At 46.6% G+C, this 23,208-nt stretch overlaps 1 protein-coding gene across 1 annotated transcript in view; it reads right to left on the minus strand.

Moving 5' to 3' along the window:
• Positions 1-23,208, minus strand: part of LOC306912809 (retinal-specific phospholipid-transporting ATPase ABCA4-like) — a gene marked incomplete at its 3' end in the record, with an annotated part of 193,394 nt that overhangs the window by 95,225 nt on the left and 74,961 nt on the right. Inside the window, exons 24-31 of the mRNA XM_079489265.1 lie at positions 20,716-20,921; positions 18,995-19,043; positions 16,615-16,683; positions 11,225-11,433; positions 5,604-5,731; positions 4,430-4,528; positions 2,882-3,074; positions 1,086-1,180 (exon numbers count right to left, since the gene is read on the minus strand). Of these exons, the coding sequence (XP_079345391.1) occupies positions 1,086-1,180; positions 2,882-3,074; positions 4,430-4,528; positions 5,604-5,731; positions 11,225-11,433; positions 16,615-16,683; positions 18,995-19,043; positions 20,716-20,921 (1,048 nt within the window). The remainder of the gene's footprint in view (positions 1-1,085; positions 1,181-2,881; positions 3,075-4,429; positions 4,529-5,603; positions 5,732-11,224; positions 11,434-16,614; positions 16,684-18,994; positions 19,044-20,715; positions 20,922-23,208) is intronic.

Raw genomic sequence — 23,208 nt, forward strand, 5'->3', positions numbered from 1 at the left:
TATACAGATACCTGGTTCTGATGAGACTAGTATATAGATACCTGGTTCTGATGAGACTAGTATATAGATACCTGGTTCTGTTGAGACTAGTATATAGATACCTGGTTCTGATGAGACTAGTCTATAGATACCTGGTTCTGATGAGACTAGTATATAGATACCTGGTTCTGATGAGACTAGTATATAGATACCTGGTTCTGATGAGACTAGTCTATAGATACCTGGTTCTGATGAGACTAGTATATAGATACCTGGTTCTGATGAGACTAGTATATAGATACCTGGTTCTGATGAGACTAGTCTATAGATACCTGGTTCTGATGAGACTAGTATATAGATACCTGGTTCTGATGAGACTAGTCTATAGATACCTGGTTCTGATGAGACTAGTATATAGATACCTGGTTCTGATGAGACTAGTATATAGATACCTGGTTCTGATGAGACTAGTATATAGATACCTGGTTCTGATGAGACTAGTATATAGATACCTGGTTCTGATGAGACTAGTATATATATATACCTGGTTCTGATGAGACTAGTATATAGATACCTGGTTCTGATGAGACTAGTATATATATATATACCTGGTTCTGATGAGACTAGTATATAGATACCTGGTTCTGATGAGACTAGTCTATAGATACCTGGTTCTGATGAGACTAGTCTATAGATACCTGGTTCTGATGAGACTAGTATATAGATACCTGGTTCTGATGAGACTAGTATATAGATACCTGGTTCTGATGAGACTAGTATATAGATACCTGGTTCTGATGAGACTAGTATATAGATACCTGGTTCTGATGAGACTAGTATATAGATACCTGGTTCTGATGAGACTAGTATATAGATACCTGGTTCTGATGAGACTAGTATATATATACCTGGTTCTGATGAGACTAGTCTATAGATACCTGGTTCTGATGAGACTAGTATACAGATACCTGGTTCTGATGAGACTAGTATATTGCTTAATGTAAGTCGCTCTGGATTAAGAGCGTCTGCTAAATGCCTAAATTGTAAATTGTAAATTGTAAATTGTATATAGATACCTGGTAATGATCAGACTAGGGTAACTCTACCTGGTTCTGATCAGACTAGGGTAACTCTTCACCAGGTAGTCAGAGATGTTCCGGCCCGTCAGGTCCAACAGGACGTCTCCCGTGGTCTGGATCCTCTGGACGGGACACACAGGAGGAGTTACATTATCACTGTCTGGACCCTCTGGACACACAGGAGGAGTTACATTAACACTGTCTGGACCCTCTGGACACACAGGAGGAGTTACATTATCACTGTCTGGACCCTCTGGACACACAGGAGGAGTTACATTATCACTGTCTGGACCCTCTGGACACACAGGAGGAGTTACATTATCACTGTCTGGACCCTCTGGACACACAGGAGGAGTTACATTATCACTGTCTGGACCCTCTGGACACACAGGAGGAGTTACATTAACACTGTCTGGACCCTCTGGACACACAGGAGGAGTTACATTAACACTGTCTGGACCCTCTGGACTCACAGGAGGAGTTACATTATCACTGTCTGGACCCTCTGGACACACAGGAGGAGTTACATTATCACTGTCTGGACCCTCTGGACACACAGGAGGAGTTACATTATCACTGTCTGGACCCTCTGGACTCACAGGAGGAGTTACATTATCACTGTCTGGACCCTCTGGACACACAGGAGGAGTTACATTATCACTGTCTGGACCCTCTGGACACACAGGATTCTTCTCTTGTGTGTCTCCAGGAGGAATACCAATTCAATTCCATTCAAAGGAGCTTATTTATGAGAAAACGTACGTTTAACATTGCCAAAGCAGAAGTGGAATAAATATTGAATATAAATAGGAATAAAATAAAACAGAGCTGTATTACATGAACACTTTGGGTAAATACTATCTTGTGAAACTATAAATAAAAAGATTGTGCATTCTCTGTCAGAGAATATAGAGTGGCGCAGTCCCCTACCAGGGCCCAGTCCCGCCCCCTACCAGGGCCCAGTCCCGCCCCCTACCAGGGCCCAGGAAATGATTCCCCGCTCATTTTCCTCATAGACATTTCAAAAAGTATTTATTTTAAGACCTTTTAAGCCTCGTACAACGCCAACTCGAGTTGTGACAAATCATGACAACAAACATTTTTTCGGGCCGAACGAATAATTAGAAAGAAGAAAAAAAACGGCAAACACTTTTTTTGTTGTTTTTCTTCCTGTCTCCTCCCCTCCCCCCACCCACCCACCTGTAGAGGGGGCAGCCCCCCTCCCCCCATCCACCCACCTGACCCCCTCCCCACCCCACCCACCCACCTGTGGGGGGGCAGCCCCCCTCGCCTCCCCGACCCCCCTCACCCACCCACCTGTAGAGGGGGCAGCCCCCCTCCCCTCCCCCCATCCACCCACCTGACCTCCTCCCCACCCCACCCACCTGTGGGGGGGCAGCCCCCCTCCCCCCACCCACCCCCCCGGGGTAGGGGGCAGCCCCCCTCCCCCCACCCACCTGTGGAGGGGGCAGCCCCCCTCCCCATCTCACACACCCACCTGTGGGGGGGGGCAGCCCGCCTCCCCTCCCCACCCCACCCACCTGTGGGGGGGCAGCCCCCCTCGCCTCCCCGACCCCCCTCACCCACCCACCTGTAGAGGGGGCAGCCCCCCTCCCCTCCCCCCATCCACCCACCTGACCTCCTCCCCACCCCACCCACCTGTGGGGGGGCAGCCCCCCTCCCCCCACCCACCCCCCCGGGGTAGGGGGCAGCCCCCCTCCCCTCCCCCCACCCACCTGTGGAGGGGGCAGCCCCCCTCCCCATCTCACGCACCCACCTGTGGGGGGGGGGGGCAGCCCCCCTCCCCTCCCCACCCCACCCACCTGTGGGGGGGGCAGCCCCCCGGCCCCCTCGGGGCAGACGGGCAGCATGGAGAGCTTCCGTGGCGTGCTGCACTGGCAGGGCGGGGACGGGTTGAGCTGGGACCCCCAGCCCGGACCCTCCAGCATCTCTATCAGGGCCGGGTTCACCAGGGGCATCTCCCACTCTGTGGTGATGTTGTTGCAGGGGAAGTCTCTGTGGGGGGGAGGGGGGGGGGGCGGGGGGGAGAAGAGACCCGGGTTGTTTTTGGCAGAACATTTATACTTTAGTTTTGGCCCATTTTCAACCTGATACCAGATTCTACAAAATTCATGATTGCGAACGCAGTGATTGCGAACGCAGTCTCCTAAATCATGATTGCGAACGCAGTGATTGCGAACGCAGTCTCCTAAATCATGATTGCGAACGCAGTGATTGCGAACGCAGTCTCCTAAATCATGATTGCGAACGCAGTGATTGCGAACGCAGTCTCCTAAATCATGATTGCGAACGCAGTGATTGCGAACGCAGTCTCCTAAATCATGATTGCGAACGCAGTGATTGCGAACGCAGTCTCCTAAATCATGATTGCGAACGCAGTGATTGCGAACGCAGTGAGCATTTACTATGAGACCCAGCAGATCATGTCTGTGTGTCACGCTGTAACACCACCCGCCCACCACCAGAGGGCGCAGCTGTATCACACACACACACACACACACACACACACACACACACACACACACACACACACACACACACACACACACACACACACACACACACACACACACACACACACACACACACACACACACACAACTGAATTATATGTAATTGGCAAAAATAGCTAAAGTATAACATAATGCTTAGAACACCAAAAGGGGTTCCCGCCCCAAAATGGGTTAGTCATGGGGCTCCACTTTCGTCACCGCTAAACCCCTTTATATCCCTAAACTTCTTTGCCTTTTTTTTTAAACTATTTTTCAAAACATCTTTGAATAGTTAAAATGGCCAGTCTACAAGCTTTTCCTTTTTTACTATTTACTATATAACATGTTTGTTTTTTATTGCATACAATAATGTCAGACTAAAGAGGTCCTTTGTCCACCAGTCGACCTTGAGGCTTAATCAGGAGTTGCGTAGTAGCCACGGGGTAATCTAGGCAGTGGACATATTGCTCTTGTCTTCATGTCTTTATGTATGTAAATTATCTTGTTCTTTGCGTGTATATGTGTTCTGCATACTTGGCTGCTGGGTCAGTGTGAACTGACAATAAAGTACTATATCATATCATATCAATAGTTCAACTAGCCAATCGACATTGACACGTTGTGAGCTTGTAGACTGTCCATTTTAACTATTAAAAAATGTTTAGCAAAATAGTAAAAAAAAAAAAAAAAAAAAGTCTAGGGATAAGGGGTTTAGCGGTGACGAAGTCTTTGGACTGAAACTTAATTTTGGTTTTAGTCACATTTGGGTCACCTGGAATGTTTTAGTGTTAGTCTAGTTTTAGTCACATTTGGGTCACCTGGAATGTTTTAGTGTTAGTCTAGTTTTCAACGACTCACTCTAGTGGTTCTCCGGCCATGCAGCGAGCCCCAAAGCCAGGCTTGTCCAGCAACACCTCTCCGAAATACCTCATCTGTGGATCCGACGGGCGCTCGTTACTGCAAACAGAGAAGGAAAAGGCAAGAAAACAGTCTGTCACTCACTCACTCACTGAGTCAAGGCCTATTCATAGTCTGGATTTTCCGTGGTGAGGTGACCACCGCTCCGGTGGTGAGGTGACCACCGCTCCGGTGGTGAGGTGACCACCGCTCCGGTGAGGTGATCATTGCACTTCCGGTGTGAGTTTGGCTCCCATGAAAGTGTCCATGAAAGTGTCATGGCGCAGCCCAGTCACGTGACCACTTCTCTTCCTTCTCAAAGCTTCCTTGGGGGTGAGGGAGTGGTTCTCTACCTGAAGAAGGTGAACTGAACTGGGCCTTACATCCAGGGGGTGAGGGAGTGGTTCTCTACCTGAAGGGGGTGGTTCTCTACCTGAAGAAGGTGCACTGTACTGGGCCGTACATCCAGGGGGTGAGGGGTGGTTCTCTACCTGAAGAAGGTGAACTGAACTGGGCCGTACATCCAGGGGGTGAGGCCTGGTTCTCTACCTGAAGAAGGTGCACTGTACTGGGCCGTACATCCAGGGGGTGAGGGGTGGTTCTCTACCTGAAGAAGGTGAACTGAAATGGGCCGTACATCCAGGGGGTGAGGGAGTGGTTCTCTACCTGAAGAAGGTGAACTGTACTGGGCCGTACATCCAGGGGGTGAGGGGTGGTTCTCTACCTGAAGAAGGTGAACTGAACTGGGCCGTACATCCAGGGGGTGAGGGCTGGTTCTCTACCTGAAGAAGGTGAACTGAACTGGGCCGTACATCCAGGGGGTGAGGGGGTGGTTCTCTACCTGAAGAAGGTGAACTGAACTGGGCCGTACATCCAGGGGGTGAGGGGGTGGTTCTCTACCTGAAGGGGGTGAACTGTACTGGGCCGTACATCCAGGGGGTGAGGGCTGGTTCTCTACCTGAAGAAGGTGAACTGTACTGGGCTGTACATCCAGGGGGTGAGGGGCTGGTTCTCTACCTGAAGAAGGTGAACTGAACTGGGCCGTACATCCAGGGGGTGAGGGGGTGGTTCTCTACCTGAAGGGGGTGAACTGTACTGGGCCGTACATCCAGGGGGTGAGGGGGTGGTTCTCTACCTGAAGAAGGTGAACTGAACTGGGCCGTACATCCAGGGCGTGAGGGTCAAGCTGGGGTACTCCCCGAATGGCGGTACGATCAGAGTGAACGTCAGGGCCAGGAACACGAAGGTGGCCGGCAACACGATCTAGAAGAAATGGTCAAAAAGAAAAAAAGAAAAAAAAGAAAAATGGTAAATAAATGGTACATTAATTTATACATCTGAAAGCTCGTGAATAGGGGGACAATGGTGCATCTTTTACTTTTGCTACTTCAATACATTTTCAATAGGGATGTAGTCGGGGCGGCGGTGGCTCAGGGGTAGAGTGGCCACTAGGGGGGCGGCGGTGGCTCAGGGGTAGAGTGGCCACTAGGGGGGCGGCGGTGGCTCAGGGGTAGAGTGGCCACTAGGGGGGCGGCGGTGGCTCAGGGGTAGAGTGGCTGGATGGTAACCGCAAGGTTGCCAGTTCGAACCCTGTGGGCTCCCCCAGAGTTAGTGTGGAAGTGTCCTTGAGCAAGAAACTGAACCCCTAATTGCTCCTGATGTGCAGGTTGGTGCCTTGCATGGTTTCCTCCGCCATCGGTGTGTGTGTGTGTGTGTGTGTGAGAATGGGTGAATGTGATCTATGTAAAGCGCCTTGGATAAAGGCGCTTTATAAATGCACCATTTACCATTTAACGATACATTTTGATACATGTTTGACGATACGATACATGGACGATGTTGGTTCATAATGGCGATACGATACGATTCAATGATTTGAAATCGATACAGTAACTATTTAGCAAAAATTAAATAATGTGGATAGTGCAGTTTTTTTAAGGGAAAATGTATGAATTTGGATATAAATAAGTAAACACAGTGATTCTCTGGAAAATACATTATATTTATATTTATATATATTATTTATATATATATTTTCTATTTTTTCTAATTCAAATAGCTAAATACCAAAACGTAGTCTTGATGCAATCGATTATTTACATTGCAAAACGATTCGATACATAGCAATTGTTGCTGTTTTCATTTCGATATACTTCAATTCTTGAAATTAAAATAGATTTTTCTTTATAATTTTTTTTTTATCCCACGATTTTGTAACCCATTTTTCACCCCTGTGTCAATTATCTAATGTGATCCTGGGCTCTACACACCCTCCGCCAACCTAGTCCCAATATATGGGGGACATGGGGAGAGCAACGGACTTGAACTCGAGCTCCTTTACACCTGACAGGGGGGAGTTTCCCTGGTTGGACGTATAGCGCGTGGAAGGAACACGTTATTCCAACCAGTTCCTTTCCCCTCCATCAGGCGCCCCGGCTGGCCAGGGGGAGGCAGTTTAGAGACCAGGATTACTGCATAGATTTTTATTTTTTTTAAATAGATGTTCTGATGCAGTTACTATATCGTTACAGCCCTAACACCCCTAACACCTGCACAGTACTTTTACTGGTATTCATGTTTACACGTCACACTAACTCACTATATACACTTTTAGGAAATGTGAGACCTTCTCAGCACCGGGAGAATGACTTCAGTGAATGTGAGACCTTCTCAGCACCGGGAGAATGACTTCAGTGAATGTGAGACCTTCTCAGCACCGGGAGAATGACTTCAGTGAATGTGAGACCTTCTCAGCACCGGGAGAATGACTTCAGTGAATGTGAGACCTTCTCAGCACCGGGAGAATGACTTCAGTGAATGTGAGACCTTCTCAGCACCGGGAGAATGACTTCAGTGAATGTGAGACCTTCTCAGCACCGGGAGAATGACTTCAGTGAATGTGAGACCTTCTCAGCACCGGGAGAATGACTTCAGTGAATGTGAGACCTTCTCAGCACCGGGAGAATGACTTCAGTGAATGTGAGACCTTCTCACAGCACCGGGAGAATGACTTCAGTGAATGTGAGACCTTCTCAGCACCGGGAGAATGACTTCAGTGAATGTGAGACCTTCTCAGCACCGGGAGAATGACTTCAGTGAATGTGAGACCTTCTCAGCACCGGGAGAATGACTTCAGTGAATGTGAGACCTTCTCAGCACCGGGAGAATGACTTCAGTGAATGTGAGACCTTCTCAGCACCGGGAGAATGACTTCAGTGAATGTGAGACCTTCTCAGCACCGGGAGAATGACTTCAGTGAATGTGAGACCTTCTCAGCACCGGGAGAATGACTTCAGTGAATGTGAGACCTTCTCAGCACCGGGAGAATGACTTCAGTGAATGTGAGACCTTCTCAGCACCGGGAGAATGACTTCAGTGAATGTGAGACCTTCTCAGCACCGGGAGAATGACTTCAGTGAATGTGAGACCTTCTCAGCACCGGGAGAATGACTTCAGTGAATGTGAGACCTTCTCAGCACCGGGAGAAGGACTTCAGTGAATGTGAGACCTTCTCAGCACCGGGAGAATGACTTCAGTTAATGTGAGACCTTCTCAGCACCGGGAGAATGACTTCAGTGAATGTGAGACCTTCTCAGCACCGGGAGAATGACTTCAGTGAATGTGAGACCTTCTCAGCACCGGGAGAATGACTTCAGTGAATGTGAGACCTTCTCAGCACCGGGAGAATGACTTCAGTGAATGTGAGACCTTCTCAGCACCGGGAGAATGACTTCAGTGAATGTGAGACCTTCTCAGCACCGGGAGAATGACTTCAGTGAATGTGAGACCTTCTCAGCACCGGGAGAATGACTTCAGTGAATGTCAGTGGTGGGAAAAGTACTCAATTGTTTTACTTAAGTAAAAGTACCAATACTGCAATTTAGAACTACTCTGTTACAAGTAAAAGTACGGAATTGAAAAAAAAGTATCGGCAATCAAAATGTATTTAAAGTACTAAAAGTAAAAGTACTCATATTGCAGAATGTCCCACTTCACAAGTTCAAAATGTGTAAAAGTCTATTGAAAATAGCCGATCGACAAGCTCACAATGCGCCGCGTTGCGACGCATTGTGAGCTTGTCGATCGGCTATTTTCAAATGGCCGAAATGTGTAGGGTTGAAGTGGTTAATGTATGTTTTCTAATCAAAATTAAAATCGCCAAAGTAACTAGTAACTAAAGTTTTCAAATAATTGTAAAAAGTACAAATCTTGGCTCTGAGATGTAGTGGAGTAGAAGTAAAAGTACTGGAAATTGGAAATACTCAAGTGAAGTACAAATACCTCAAAATTTTACTTAATTACAGTACTTAAGTAAAAGTACTTAGTTACTTTCCACCACTGGCGAATGTGACTGTCCATGACCTCAACTAAATGGTAAATGGTGCATTTATATAGTGCCTTTATCCAAGGCGCTTTACATAGATGTGCATTACATTCACCCATTCACACACACATTCACACACCGATTGCGGCGGAAACCATGCAAGGTACCAACCAGCACATCGGGAGCAATTTGGGGTTCAGTGTCGTGCCCAAGGACACTTCGACATGCAGAAAGGAGGAGCCGGGATTCGAACCGCCGACCCATGGATCATTGGACGACCTGCTCTACCTCCTGAGCCACAGCCGCCCTTGAGGGGGCAGAAACCTGTTCATGCAGCCTGGATGGAGAAGGACAAGCTAGACTTGGAAATGCATTGTTTTCAACGAGGGCGGCGCAAATAAGTGCAATCTTTAGGCACGTGTGCAACATGACAACTGTTTTAAAGTATTGCACAGTGACAACTAAAGTCTCTCTAATGTTGTACTATAGTACAAAACAATCTAAAATAAAGGGATTTAAGATCATTAAAGCTGGGCTGTTGCCCCGAGTCCAATGCATTTCTGCCTACTTCCGGTCCAGGACTTGTCCCTATTTGTTGTCCCCATTCTCAGTCTAAAAGTCTAAAATGGTGCATTTATATAGCGCCTTTATCCAAGGCGCTTTACATAGATTGTGCATCAATTCACCCATTCACACACACATTCATACACCGATGGCGGAGGAAACCACGCAAGGCACCAACCAGCACATCAGGAGCAATTAGGGGTTCAGTGTCTTGCTCAAGGACACTTCGACACTAACTCTGGGGGAGCCCACAGGGTTCGAACTTCCAGCCACTCTACCCCTGATCCACCACCATCTATGTAGGAGAGCCTCCATTGGACTGAAGCCAATAGAAGTATATGTAGGAGAGCCTCCATTGGACTGAAGCCAATAGAAGTATATGTAGGAGAGCCTCCATTGGACTGAAGCCAATATAAGTCTATGTAGGAGAGCCTCCATTGGACTGAAGCCAATAGAAGTCTATGTAGGAGAGCCTCCATTGGACTGAAGCCAATAGAAGTCTATGTAGGAGAGCCTCCATTGGACTGAAGCCAATAGAAGTCTATGTAGGAGAGCCTCCATTGGACTGAAGCCAATAGAAGTCTATGTAGGAGAGCCTCCATTGGACTGAAGCCAATAGAAGTCTATGTAGGAGAGCCTCCATTGGACTGAAGCCAATAGAAGTCTATGTAGGAGAGCCTCCATTGGACTGAAGCCAATAGAAGTCTATGTAGGAGAGCCTCCATTGGACTGAAGCCAATAGAAGTCTATGTAGGAGAGCCTCCATTGGACTGAAGCCAATAGAAGTCTATGTAGGAGAGCCTCCATTGGACTGAAGCCAATAGAAGTCTATGTAGGAGAGCCTCCATTGGACTGAAGCCAATAGAAGTCTATGTAGGAGAGCCTCCATTGGACTGAAGCCAATAGAAGTCTATGTAGGAGAGCCTCCATTGGACTGAAGCCAATAGAAGTCTATGTAGGAGAGCCTCCATTGGACTGAAGCCAATATTGAAGTCTATGTAGAAGAGCTTCCATTGGACTGAAGCCAATAGAAGTCTATGTAGAAGAGCCTCCATTGGACTGAAGCCAATAGAAGTCTATGTAGGAGAGCCTCCATTGGACTGAAGCCAATAGAAGTCTATGTAGAAGAGCCTCCATTGGACTGAAGCCAATAGAAGTCTATGTAGGAGAGCCTCCATTGGACTGAAGCCCCATGAAGTGAACAGAGTTTCGTAACTCTGTCTTACTCTATGGCTCTGGGCTCAACAAACAGAGCCATCCGTCCAGCCACATACCTCTCTCTCTCTCTCTCTCTCTCTCGCTCTCTCTCTCACTCTCAAAACAACAAGCCCATAGGGGGGTCCCACCCATAGACATATATACATAGATGCCTCATTTGCCGCTGCAGTTCATTGGAGCGACGTGTATCCCAATGAAGGCGGAAGTGCAGTGCTGAAGGTTTTTTTTTTTTTAACAAATCTTTATAACAGTCATGACAATATACATTACAAAACAAGACAAACAAACAAACACAAACAACAAAGTTATTAACAATACAACATCAGAGCCAGGGGGGATTAGATTACTAACAGAAAACATTAAAGAGTGAACACAAAGCAACAGTTCTCCGCAGCTTTCTTATTTAGAAGTGCTGAAGGCATTTGCTGAAGGCGACTGCGTCGCTGCCCGAGTGACGTCACTCATGTGACTCCTCCATGTCTCTCGCTGTCACTCAAGTGACTACTGGCCAATCACAGCGCGTCTTTTCCAGGACTTATGTTACGCCGCTAATGCTTTGCAAGGAATGTCGGGAAAATTGTGCCTTCAATGGTGACACACGCCTCAGAGCCGGAAGGGGCGTCTATGTATATGGTCCCACCTCTCCTCACCTGGGCGAAGAAGTCTTTGTGTGAGCGCGTGGCGTGATGGAACCTCTTGATCAGCAGAGCCAAGAACTGTTTGACGACCAGAGGCAGCCCCCTGACCCGGTAGGACCCGCGGCCCGCCGCGCTGCTGTCCCCTCCCCCCGCCGCCACGTGGGGCTCACAGGAGGACGGGCCCTGGCCGTTGGCGTGGGACACCCCCCCTCCTCCTGGCTCTGCATGACAACAACAACACAGCAGGTGGTCAGTAGGCATGTAACGATTCACTCGACTCACGATACCATTCGTATCACGATATGAGGTTCACTATACGAGTTTTCACGATATTTTAAACAAAAAATATTTTCCAGAAAGATTATACAGTTTATTTAAAATGTATATAATTTATCTTCCCCCGCAAGCTTTTTTCACATTTTTGTATTTAACTACATTGCAAAAGAAGTAGCATTACTTTTCACAGTGCAGAAACATAATTGCCTTCCTTGATGTATTAATGAGCATCAACGACCATCAGCTGGGCACAGTCACAGTCACACAGCTCCTCTCTACAGTGCTCTACTACTGAGAGTGACTAATTTCTCTCCAAAAGCACTTGAATATGATGGAATATGATAAAAGCTCATATTTCATATCACACACACACACCATAATTCACTAGCCAATGCTTCAAAAAACAAAAAATAAATACACAAAATAAATACAAAAAAGTAGTAGTGGAAAAAAAAGCGTTGGTACATTGGCTATTTTCACTAGTTTGGGTCTAGACCTAAGAAGAGCTAAGAAGCTATTTTCACTAGTTTGGGTCTAGACCTAAGAAGAGCTAAGAAGCTATTTTCACTAGTTTGGGTCTAGACCTAAGAAGAGCTAAGAAGCTATTTTCACTAGTTTGGGTCTAGACCTAAGAAGAGCTAAGAAGCTATTTTCACTAGTTTGGGTCTAGACCTAAGAAGAGCTAAGAAGCTATTTTCACTAGTTTGGGTCTAGACCTAAGAAGAGCTAAGAAGCTATTTTCACTAGTTTGGGTCTAGACCTAAGAAGAGCTAAGAAGCTATTTTCACTAGTTTGGGTCTGGACCTAAGAAGAGCTAAGAAGCTATTTTCACTAGTTTGGGTCTAGACCTAAGAAGAGCTAAGAAGCTATTTTCACTAGTTTGGGTCTAGACCTAAGAAGAGCTAAGAAGCTATTTTCACTAGTTTGGGTCTAGACCTAAGAAGAGCTAAGAAGCTATTTTCACTAGTTTGGGTCTAGACCTAAGAAGAGCTAAGAAGCTATTTTCACTAGTTTGGGTCTAGACCTAAGAAGAGCTAAGAAGCTATTTTCACTAGTTTGGGTCTAGACCTAAGAAGAGCTAAGAAGCTATTTTCACTAGTTTGGGTCTAGACCTAAGAAGAGCTAAGAAGCTATTTTCACTAGTTTGGGTCTAGACCTAAGAAGAGCTAAGAAGCTATTTTCACTAGTTTGGGTCTAGACCTAAGAAGAGCTAAGAAGCTATTTTCACTAGTTTGGGTCTAGACCTAAGAAGAGCTAAGAAGCTATTTTCACTAGTTTGGGTCTAGACCTAAGAAGAGCTAAGAAGCTATTTTCACTAGTTTGGGTCTGGACCTAAGAAGAGCTAAGAAGCTATTTTCACTAGTTTGGGTCTAGACCTAAGAAGAGCTAAGAAGCTATTTTCACTAGTTTGGGTCTAGACCTAAGAAGAGCTAAGAAGCTATTTTCACTAGTTTGGGTCTAGACCTAAGAAGAGCTAAGAAGCTATTTTCACTAGTTTGGGTCTAGACCTAAGAAGAGCTAAGAAGCTATTTTCACTAGTTTGGGTCTAGACCTAAGAAGAGCTAAGAAGCTATTTTCACTAGTTTGGGTCTAGACCTAAGAAGAGCTAAGAAGCTATTTTCACTAGTTTGGGTCTAGACCTAAGAAGAGCTAAGAAGCTATTTTCACTAGTTTGGGTCTAGACCTAAGAAGAGCTAAGAAGCTATTTTCACTAGTTTGGGTCTAGACCTAAGAAGAGCTAAGAAGCTATTTTCACTAGTTTGGGTCTAGACCTAAGAAGAGCTAAGAAGCTATTTTCACTAGTTTGGGTCTAGACCTAAGAAGAGCTAAGAAGCTATTTTCACTAGTTTGGGTCTAGACCTAAGAAGAGCTAAGAAGCTATTTTCACTAGTTTGGGTCTAGACCTAAGAAGAGCTAAGAAGCTATTTTCACTAGTTTGGGTCTGGACCTAAGAAGAGCTAAGAAGCTATTTTCACTAGTTTGGGTCTGGACCTAAGAAGAGCTAAGAAGCTATTTTCACTAGTTTGGGTCTAGACCTAAGAAGAGCTAAGAAGCTATTTTCACTAGTTTGGGTCTAGACCTAAGAAGAGCTAAGAAGCTATTTTCACTAGTTTGGGTCTAGACCTAAGAAGAGCTAAGAAGCTATTTTCACTAGTTTGGGTCTAGACCTAAGAAGAGCTAAGAAGCTATTTTCACTAGTTTGGGTCTAGACCTAAGAAGAGCTAAGAAGCTATTTTCACTAGTTTGGGTCTAGACCTAAGAAGAGCTAAGAAGCTATTTTCACTAGTTTGGGTCTGGACCTAAGAAGAGCTAAGAAGCTATTTTCACTAGTTTGGGTCTAGACCTAAGAAGAGCTAAGAAGCTATTTTCACTAGTTTGGGTCTAGACCTAAGAAGAGCTAAGAAGCTATTTTCACTAGTTTGGGTCTAGACCTAAGAAGAGCTAAGAAGCTATTTTCACTAGTTTGGGTCTAGACCTAAGAAGAGCTAAGAAGCTATTTTCACTAGTTTGGGTCTAGACCTAAGAAGAGCTAAGAAGCTATTTTCACTAGTTTGGGTCTAGACCTAAGAAGAGCTAAGAAGCTATTTTCACTAGTTTGGGTCTAGACCTAAGAAGAGCTAAGAAGCTATTTTCACTAGTTTGGGTCTAGACCTAAGAAGAGCTAAGAAGCTATTTTCACTAGTTTGGGTCTGGACCTAAGAAGAGCTAAGAAGCTATTTTCACTAGTTTGGGTCTAGACCTAAGAAGAGCTAAGAAGCTATTTTCACTAGTTTGGGTCTAGACCTAAGAAGAGCTAAGAAGCTATTTTCACTAGTTTGGGTCTAGACCTAAGAAGAGCTAAGAAGCTATTTTCACTAGTTTGGGTCTAGACCTAAGAAGAGCTAAGAAGCTATTTTCACTAGTTTGGGTCTAGACCTAAGAAGAGCTAAGAAGCTATTTTCACTAGTTTGGGTCTAGACCTAAGAAGAGCTAAGAAGCTATTTTCACTAGTTTGGGTCTAGACCTAAGAAGAGCTAAGAAGCTATTTTCACTAGTTTGGGTCTAGACCTAAGAAGAGCTAAGAAGCTATTTTCACTAGTTTGGGTCTAGACCTAAGAAGAGCTAAGAAGCTATTTTCACTAGTTTGGGTCTAGACCTAAGAAGAGCTAAGAAGATATTTTCACTAGTTTGGGTCTAGACCTAAGAAGAGCTAAGAAGCTATTTTCACTAGTTTGGGTCTAGACCTAAGAAGAGCTAAGAAGCTATTTTCACTAGTTTGGGTCTAGACCTAAGAAGAGCTAAGAAGCCAGCCAACCTAGGGTCAGAAAGAAAGCGCTGTGCGCAGGGCCGGATTAACACCTCTGAGGGCCCCTGGGCACTGAAGCTCGAGGGGCCCCCCTTCACGCGTGCGCACATTTTTTGCTGTTTTGGAGCCGTTTTATGCCGTTATATTGGCCTATTTCCGGTCGCCTACCCCCCCCCCCCCCCAGAGTGACAGCCAATCTAGCGCATTGTTGCTGCTTTACACACAATTGCACTTTTCAGCTGCCCTTCTCACCAACAATAAAACACTAATCCTTTTAGACACCATTTATTTCATTCGGATTAGCAGGGACATTTTCTGTGGAGCTTTTTTTTTTTTTTTTTTTAGGTGCCCCTGGTGCTCAAGGGCCCCTGGGCACGTGCCCGAAGTGCCCATATGGAAGATCCGGCCCTGGCTGTGCGTCTACGAGCTTTTGTCTTCTAGCGTTAAGCTGTGCAATACGGCCTCTTCAACAGCCGGTCAACACAACGTACTCTTCAAAGCTCCAGTTGTTCAATTTGAACTAGTCAAAGGGCCAAAGACAAAACCAACATCGCTGTTGTCAGACAAGAAAATAAAAGAATAAATTCTGTCAGGCGGTCGGCCACACAGTTGTGAACAAAATGATGAACACATTCTGTTTACTCATACAGTAGATGCTCGTGCAGATACTTGTATCACGTCTGTCGGGAGGAAAACATCATAATAATTATGTACTTGTATCACGTCTGTCGGGAGGAAAACATCATAATAATTATGTCCTAAACTGAAAACAGCCAAACATATTTACTTTTGTGTGACGCTGCAGTATGATCAAGTAGGTGTTCATTTATATGGGGGGGGAAAGAAAGGGAAAATGGAGACGAAATAGTCAACGGATGCTTTCGCAGCTAAAGGTCCAAATGGTGGTCATTTCATCATCACACCCCTGTGAAGTGAGTGGTGCATCACAGAACACATCTGTTCTGCCTTGTTCTTCTTTCTTTCTTTGTGACAACAGCGATGTTCTGTTGTTCCACAGCGATGTTCTACACACAGCTATGTTCTGTTGTTCTGTTGTTCCACAGCTATGTTCTGTTGTTCTGTTGTTCCACAGTGATGTTCTACACACAGCGATGTTCTGTTGTTCCACAGTGATGTTCTACACACAGCGATGTTCTGTTGTTCCACAGTGATGTTCTACACACAGCGATGTTCTGTTGTTCCACAGCTATGTTCTGTTGTTCCACAGTGATGTTCTACACACAGCGATGTTCTGTTGTTCCACAGCGATGTTCTGTTGTTCCACAGTGATGTTCTACACACAGCGATGTTCTGTTGTTCCACAGTGATGTTCTGTTGTTCCACAGTGATGTTCTGTTGTTCCACAGCTATGTTCTGTTGTTCCACAGCGATGTTCTACACACAGCGATGTTCTGTTGTTCCACAGCGATGTTCTACACACAGCGATGTTCTGTTGTTCCACAGTGATGTTCTACACACAGCGATGTTCTGTTGTTCTGTTGTTCCACAGCTATGTTATGTTGTTCCACAGCGATGTTCTGTTGTTCTGATGTTCTACACACAGCTATGTTCTGATGTTCTGATGTTCTGTACACAGCTATGTTCTGTTGTTCTGAACACAGCTATGTTCTGTTGTTCTGTTGTTCTACACACAGCTATGTTCTGTTGTTCTGTTGTTCTACACACAGCTATGTTCTGTTGTTCTGATGTTCTACACACAGCTATGTTCTGTTGTTCTGATGTTCTACACACAGCTATGTTCTGTTGTTCTGATGTTCTACACACAGCTATGTTTTGTTGTTCCCGTTCAGCCGTAGAGACATACATAGTCGTCAGTCACCTTTTGTAACCGCCACGCTGTTGTCTCCGAAGAGACTGACTCGAGAGATCTGGTTGAGCAGTCTCTGGTCTGAGAGGCAGTTCAGGGAGAGAGAGAGAGAGAGAGAGAGAGAGAGAGAGAGAGAGAGACACACACACACACACACACACACACACACACACACACACACACACACACACACACACACACACACACACACACACACACACACACACACACACACACACACACACACACACACACACACACACACACACACACACACACACACACACAGTCACCAGAGGGAGACACACAACACCACACAACACAACACAACACAACACAACACAACACAACACAACACACCACAGGACACCACCACAAGATGGAGCACGTTGAACCATCCGAAGATACGACCTACCACACGTGTTAGAGGGTGAGGAGGAGAGGAGAGGGGTTGACATGTACAGAGGGTGAGGAGGAGAGGGGTCGACATGTACAGAGGGTGAGGAGGAGAGGGGTTGACATGTACAGAGGGTGAGGAGGAGAGGGGTTGACATGTACAGAGGGTGAGGAGGAGAGGAGAGGGGTTGACATGTACAGAGGGTGAGGAGGAGAGGGGAGGGGTTGACATGTACAGAGGGTGAGGAGGAGAGGAGAGGGGTCGACATGTACTGAGGGTGAGGAGGAGAGGAGAGGGGTTGACATGTACAGAGGGTGAGGAGGAGAGGAGAGGGGTTGACATGTACAGAGGGTGAGGAGGAGAGGAGAGGGGTTGACATGTACAGAGGGTGAGGAGGAGAGGAGAGGGGTTGACATGTACAGAGGGTGAGGAGGAGAGGAGAGGGGTCGACATGTACAGAGGGTGAGGAGGAGAGGGGTTGACATGTACAGAGGGTGAGGAGGAGAGGAGAGGGGTTGACATGTACAGAGGGTGAGGAGGAGAGGAGAGGGGTTGACATGTACTGAGGGTGAGGAGGAGAGGAGAGGGGTTGACATGTACAGAGGGTGAGGAGGAGAGGAGAGGGGTTGACATGTGCAGAGGGTGAGGAGGAGAGGAGAGGGGTTGACATGTACAGAGGGTGAGGAGGAGAGGAGAGGGGTTGACATGTACTGAGGAGGAGAGGAGAGGGGTTGAGATGTACAGAGGGTGAGGAGGAGAGGAGAGGGGTTGACATGTACAGAGGGTGAGGAGGAGAGGAGAGGGGTTGACATGTACAGAGGGTGAGGAGGAGAGGGGTTGACATGTACAGAGGGTGAGGAGGAGAGGAGAGGGGTTGACATGTGCAGAGGGTGAGGAGGAGAGGGGTCGACATGTACAGAGGGTGAGGAGGAGAGGAGAGGGGTTGACATGTACAGAGGGTGAGGAGGAGAGGAGAGGGGTTGACATGTACAGAGGGTGAGGAGGAGAGGAGAGGGGTTGACATGTACAGAGGGTGAGGAGGAGAGGAGAGGGGTTGACATGTACAGAGGGTGAGGAGGAGAGGGGTTGACATGTACAGAGGGTGAGGAGGAGAGGGGTCGACATGTGCAGAGGGTGAGGAGGAGAGGAGGGGGGTTGACATGCGCAGAGGGTGAGGAGGAGAGGAGGGGGGTTGACATGTGCAGAGGGTGAGGAGGAGAGGAGAGGGGTTGACATGTACAGAGGGTGAGGAGGAGAGGGGTCGACATGTACAGAGGGTGAGGAGGAGAGGAGGGGGGTTGACATGTGCAGAGGGTGAGGAGGAGAGGGGTCGACATGTGCAGAGGGTGAGGAGGAGAGGAGGGGGGTTGACATGCGCAGAGGGTGAGGAGGAGAGGAGGGGGGTTGACATGTGCAGAGGGTGAGGAGGAGAGGAGGGGGGTTGACATGTACAGAGGGTGAGGAGGAGAGGGGTCGACATGTACAGAGGGTGAGGAGGAGAGGAGGGGGGTTGACATGTGCAGAGGGTGAGGAGGAGAGGGGTCGACATGTGCAGAGGGTGAGGAGGAGAGGGGTTGACATGTGCAGAGGGTGAGGAGGAGAGGGGTCGACATGTGCAGAGGGTGAGGAGGAGAGGGGTCGACATGTGCAGAGGGTGAGGAGGAGAGGGGTCGACATGTGCAGAGGGTGAGGAGGAGAGGGGTCGACATGTGCAGAGGGTGAGGAGGAGAGGGGTCGACATGTGCAGAGGGTGAGGAGGAGAGGGGTCGACATGTGCAGAGGGTGAGGAGGAGAGGGGTTGACATGTACAGAGGGTGAGGAGGAGAGGGGTCGACATGTGCAGCGCCACCGGTCTCACAACCGACGATAGCAGCAAGCTCACAACACATGGCCTCCAAGACGAGTTGTGAGCTTGTAGAGCTGCTATTGTTGTCGGTGTGCGGCGCTGATGGAACACGACATAAATTACACATAAAGGACATAATTTGTTCTCACCTGGTGAACATTTGTTGATTTCCCGTTCCGCTGTGACCTTTAGGAAAATCTACAGAACAGGAGGAAATGACTGTTTTTAAAAGGATAAACTGCATAATAAACACTTTTACTGACAAATGGTAACGATTAATATGGGAAGCATTTATACAGCTAAACGTTAAGTCAACTAATGTTAATTAAGCCTATTAAATGGTAAATGGTAAATGGTGCATTTATATAGCGCCTTTATCCAAGGCGCTTTACATAGATTGTGCATTACATTCACCCATTCACACACATTCATACACCGATTGCGGCGGAAGCCATGCAAGGTACCAACCAGCACATCGGGAGCAATTTGGGGTTCAGTGTCTTGCCCAAGGACACTTCGACATGTAGACAGGAGGAGCCGGGATTCGAACCGCCGACCCATGGATCATTGGACGACCTGCTCTACCTATTGTTAACCTACCTATTAACACTCCGAACGCCCAGGACGAAGTTCTTTGTCCTTTCTATTAGTAACGCCCGACGCTCAGGACGAAGTATTGTCCAAAAGACGACATTTATTGATACGAGAACAGATCGCATGGCTGTATAGCCCAGGCGCGCCTCCTGGGCTGTCCTCGGTGACGCGCAAGAGTGAGGCGTCATCGAAAAACTCCCTCCTCTGTTTAGCTGATGAAAACTAAAATCTTAAAACGTTCATAAATCGCGATCTAAATCATCCCGTCTTTTTATGAAAAAATATCATGTCCGTCCGGAAAAGGTGCCCGTGTTTATAAATCGACTGGGCGCATGAATGTAATGGATTAAATAGTTCCGGGCAATTAAAGTGTTAAGGATGTAGAAGGATTTATTTTTTAACCCATTTAGACCTGAGACCAGATTCTACAAAATGTATTTTCTGAAAAGTCCTCATGTTTCAATGTTTCAATGTCAAAGTGGTTCTCAAACTATTTCAAGTTAAGGACCCCACAAATATGTAATTTGCAGCCGACCGCCATCTGAATATATGTGACCAAATTTGACTGAGAGCCTGCCAACGCGCAAATTCCAGCTTTTCACAAAAGAAGAAAAACTAAAAAAAAATAAGTGTTGACATGTAAATATGAAATACATGCTTAAACATGTAGCTAGGTGTAATGTTAGAGACCACAGAAGACATGTAAATATGAAATAAATGCCCCAACATGTAGCTAGGTGTAATGTTAGAGTCCACAGAAGACATGTAAATATGAAATAAATGCTTAAACATGTAGCTAGGTGTAATGTTAGAGTCCACAGAAGACATGTAAATATGAAATAAATGCTTAAACATGTAGCTAGGTGTAATGTTAGAGTCCACAGAAGACATGTAAATATGAAATAAATGCTTAAACATGTAGCTAGGTGTAATGTTAGAGTCCACAGAAGACATGTAAATATGAAATAAATGCTTAAACATGTAGCTAGGTGTAATGTTAGAGACCACAGAAGTGAACCTTTCAAGCCTGTTTTCTCAACTCGCTGTTTCTCTGCAAGACATTACTCTATAAGCCATATCTCCAAAACTGGTGGGTCAACCTGAACAACCAATATGTCAATTTGAAGCTATGATTCCCTGCTTTCATATGACATGAGAAAAACGAAAATTAAAAAATAAATCCAAAGGCAGTCCCTCAGTCAAATCTGGCCACATATGTTGTTCCAGGGGCGACAGCGAGACCTTGCGGAATCCCCTCGGGGCCGTTCCTCCTCACCTCCTCCAGCGAGGTGTCGGACACTCCGAAGCTGCTGAGGCCGATGTCGCCCAGCGTCTCCTCCAGCTCCCGGAACAGACTGGCGTAGGCGCGGGGCTCGAACCCACGGCACGGCAGCAGGAAGGTCAGCTCCTGGCCGATGGCCTCGATGAGCCGCGCCTCGGCCACGTGGTGCTGGACCAGAGACGTGATGCGCTCCACGTTCCCTGCGTGGCGGGGACAGAAACGACAAGGTCGTTGGTGGAAAGGGACCGAACAGCGAACAGCGGTCACTTTTTTTAATGAGGTAACCCATTTAGACCTGAGGACGATTCTACAAATGTCTTCTAAATCCTGACAGTTTTCTGAAAAACCTCATGTTTCTATGTCAGTAGTTCTCAAACATTTTCATGTCAAGGACCCCCAAAAATGTATGTAATTGGCCGCCGACTCCCGTCTAAAAATATCTTATTCCAGGGGTCCTCCCAGAAGATTTGAGTTAAAAACGCTCTGAAAGAATATATATTCAAAGATTTGCGCCACATTTTCACGATTTAAAAAAAATAGCAGATCTACAAGCTCATAGCGCGGCACCGAGTGCCGCGCTATGAGCTTGTATGAGCTTGTATGAGCTTGCAAGGGCTTCTGGGAAAAGTAGTTCAATGCAAGTGAACGGGGTTTTACGCTGGGATCCATCCGCCATTACTGTTTGTAGTTGTTCCGCATCACGACGGTGGATTATTTTTCGGGTCGACAACAAACGATGGGACTATTTCTTCAGGGGGATTTTCATGGATCAAAGGCGCGAATACGTTATGCTCCAAAGGTAATTAAACAATATAGGCCGTGACCGCGGCCTGTTACAACATTAATATGGGCCGTGACCGCAGCATGTTATAACATTAATATGGGCCGTGACCGCAGCATGTTATAACATTAATATGGGCCGTGACCGCCGTGACCGCAGCATGTTATAACATTAATATGGGCCGTGACCGCCGTGACCGCAGCATGTTATAACATTAATATGGGCCGTGACCGCCGTGACCGCGGCCTGTTATAACATTAATATGGGCCGTGACCGCAGCATGTTATAACATTAATATGGGCCGTGACCGCAGCATGTTATAACATTAATATGGGCCGTGACCGCAGCATGTTATAACATTAATATGGGCCGTGACCGCCGTGACCGCAGCATGTTATAACATTAATATGGGCCGTGACCGCAGCATGTTATAACATTAATATGGGCCGTGACCGCAGCATGTTATAACATTAATATGGGCCGTGACCGCGGCCTGTTATAACATTAATATGGGCTGTGACCGCCGTGACCGCAGCATGTTATAACATTAATATGGGCTGTGACCGCCGTGACCGCAGCATGTTATAACATTAATATGGGCCGTGACCGCGGCCTGTTATAACATTAATATGGGCTGTGACCGCAGCATGTTATAACATTAATATGGGCCGTGACCGCCGTGACCGCAGCATGTTATAACATTAATATGGGCCGTGACCGCAGCATGTTATAACATTAATATGGGCCGTGACCGCAGCATGTTATAACATTAATATGGGCCGTGACCGCAGCATGTTATAACATTAATATGGGCCGTGACCGCAGCATGTTATAACATTAATATGGGCCGTGACCGCCGTGACCGCAGCATGTTATAACATTAATATGGGCCGTGACCGCAGCATGTTATAACATTAATATGGGCCGTGACCGCAGCATGTTATAACATTAATATGGGCCGTGACCGCAGCATGTTATAACATTAATATGGGCCGTGACCGCAGCATGTTATAACATTAATATGGGCCGTGACCGCAGCATGTTATAACATTAATATGGGCCGTGACCGCAGCATGTTATAACATTAATATGGGCCGTGACCGCAGCATGTTATAACATTAATATGGGCCGTGACCGCTGCATGCTATAACATTAATATGGGCCGTGACCGCTGCATGCTATAACATTAATATGGGCCGTGACCGCAGCATGTTATAACATTAATATGGGCCGTGACCGCAGCATGTTATAACATTAATATGGGCCGTGACCACAGCATGTTATAACATTAATATGGGCCGTGACCGCTGCATGCTATAACATTAATATGGGCCGTGACCGCTGCATGCTATAACATTAATATGGGCCGTGACCGCTGCATGTTATAACATTAATATGGGCCGTGACCGCAGCATGTTATAACATTAATATGGGCCGTGACCGCAGCATGTTATAACATTAATATGGGCCGTGACCGCAGCCTGTTATAACATTAATATGGGCCGTGACCGCAGCATGTTATAACATTAATATGGGCCGTGACCGCAGCCTGTTATAACATTAATATGGGCCGTGACCGCAGCATGTTATAACATTAATATGGGCCGTGACCGCAGCATGTTATAACATTAATATGGGCCGTGACCGCAGCCTGTTATAACATTAATATGGGCCGTGACCGCAGCATGTTATAACATTAATATGGG

Source organism: Electrona antarctica, assembly GCF_951216825.1.
Source record: "Electrona antarctica genome assembly, chromosome: 20".
NCBI lineage: Eukaryota > Metazoa > Chordata > Actinopteri > Myctophiformes > Myctophidae > Electrona > Electrona antarctica.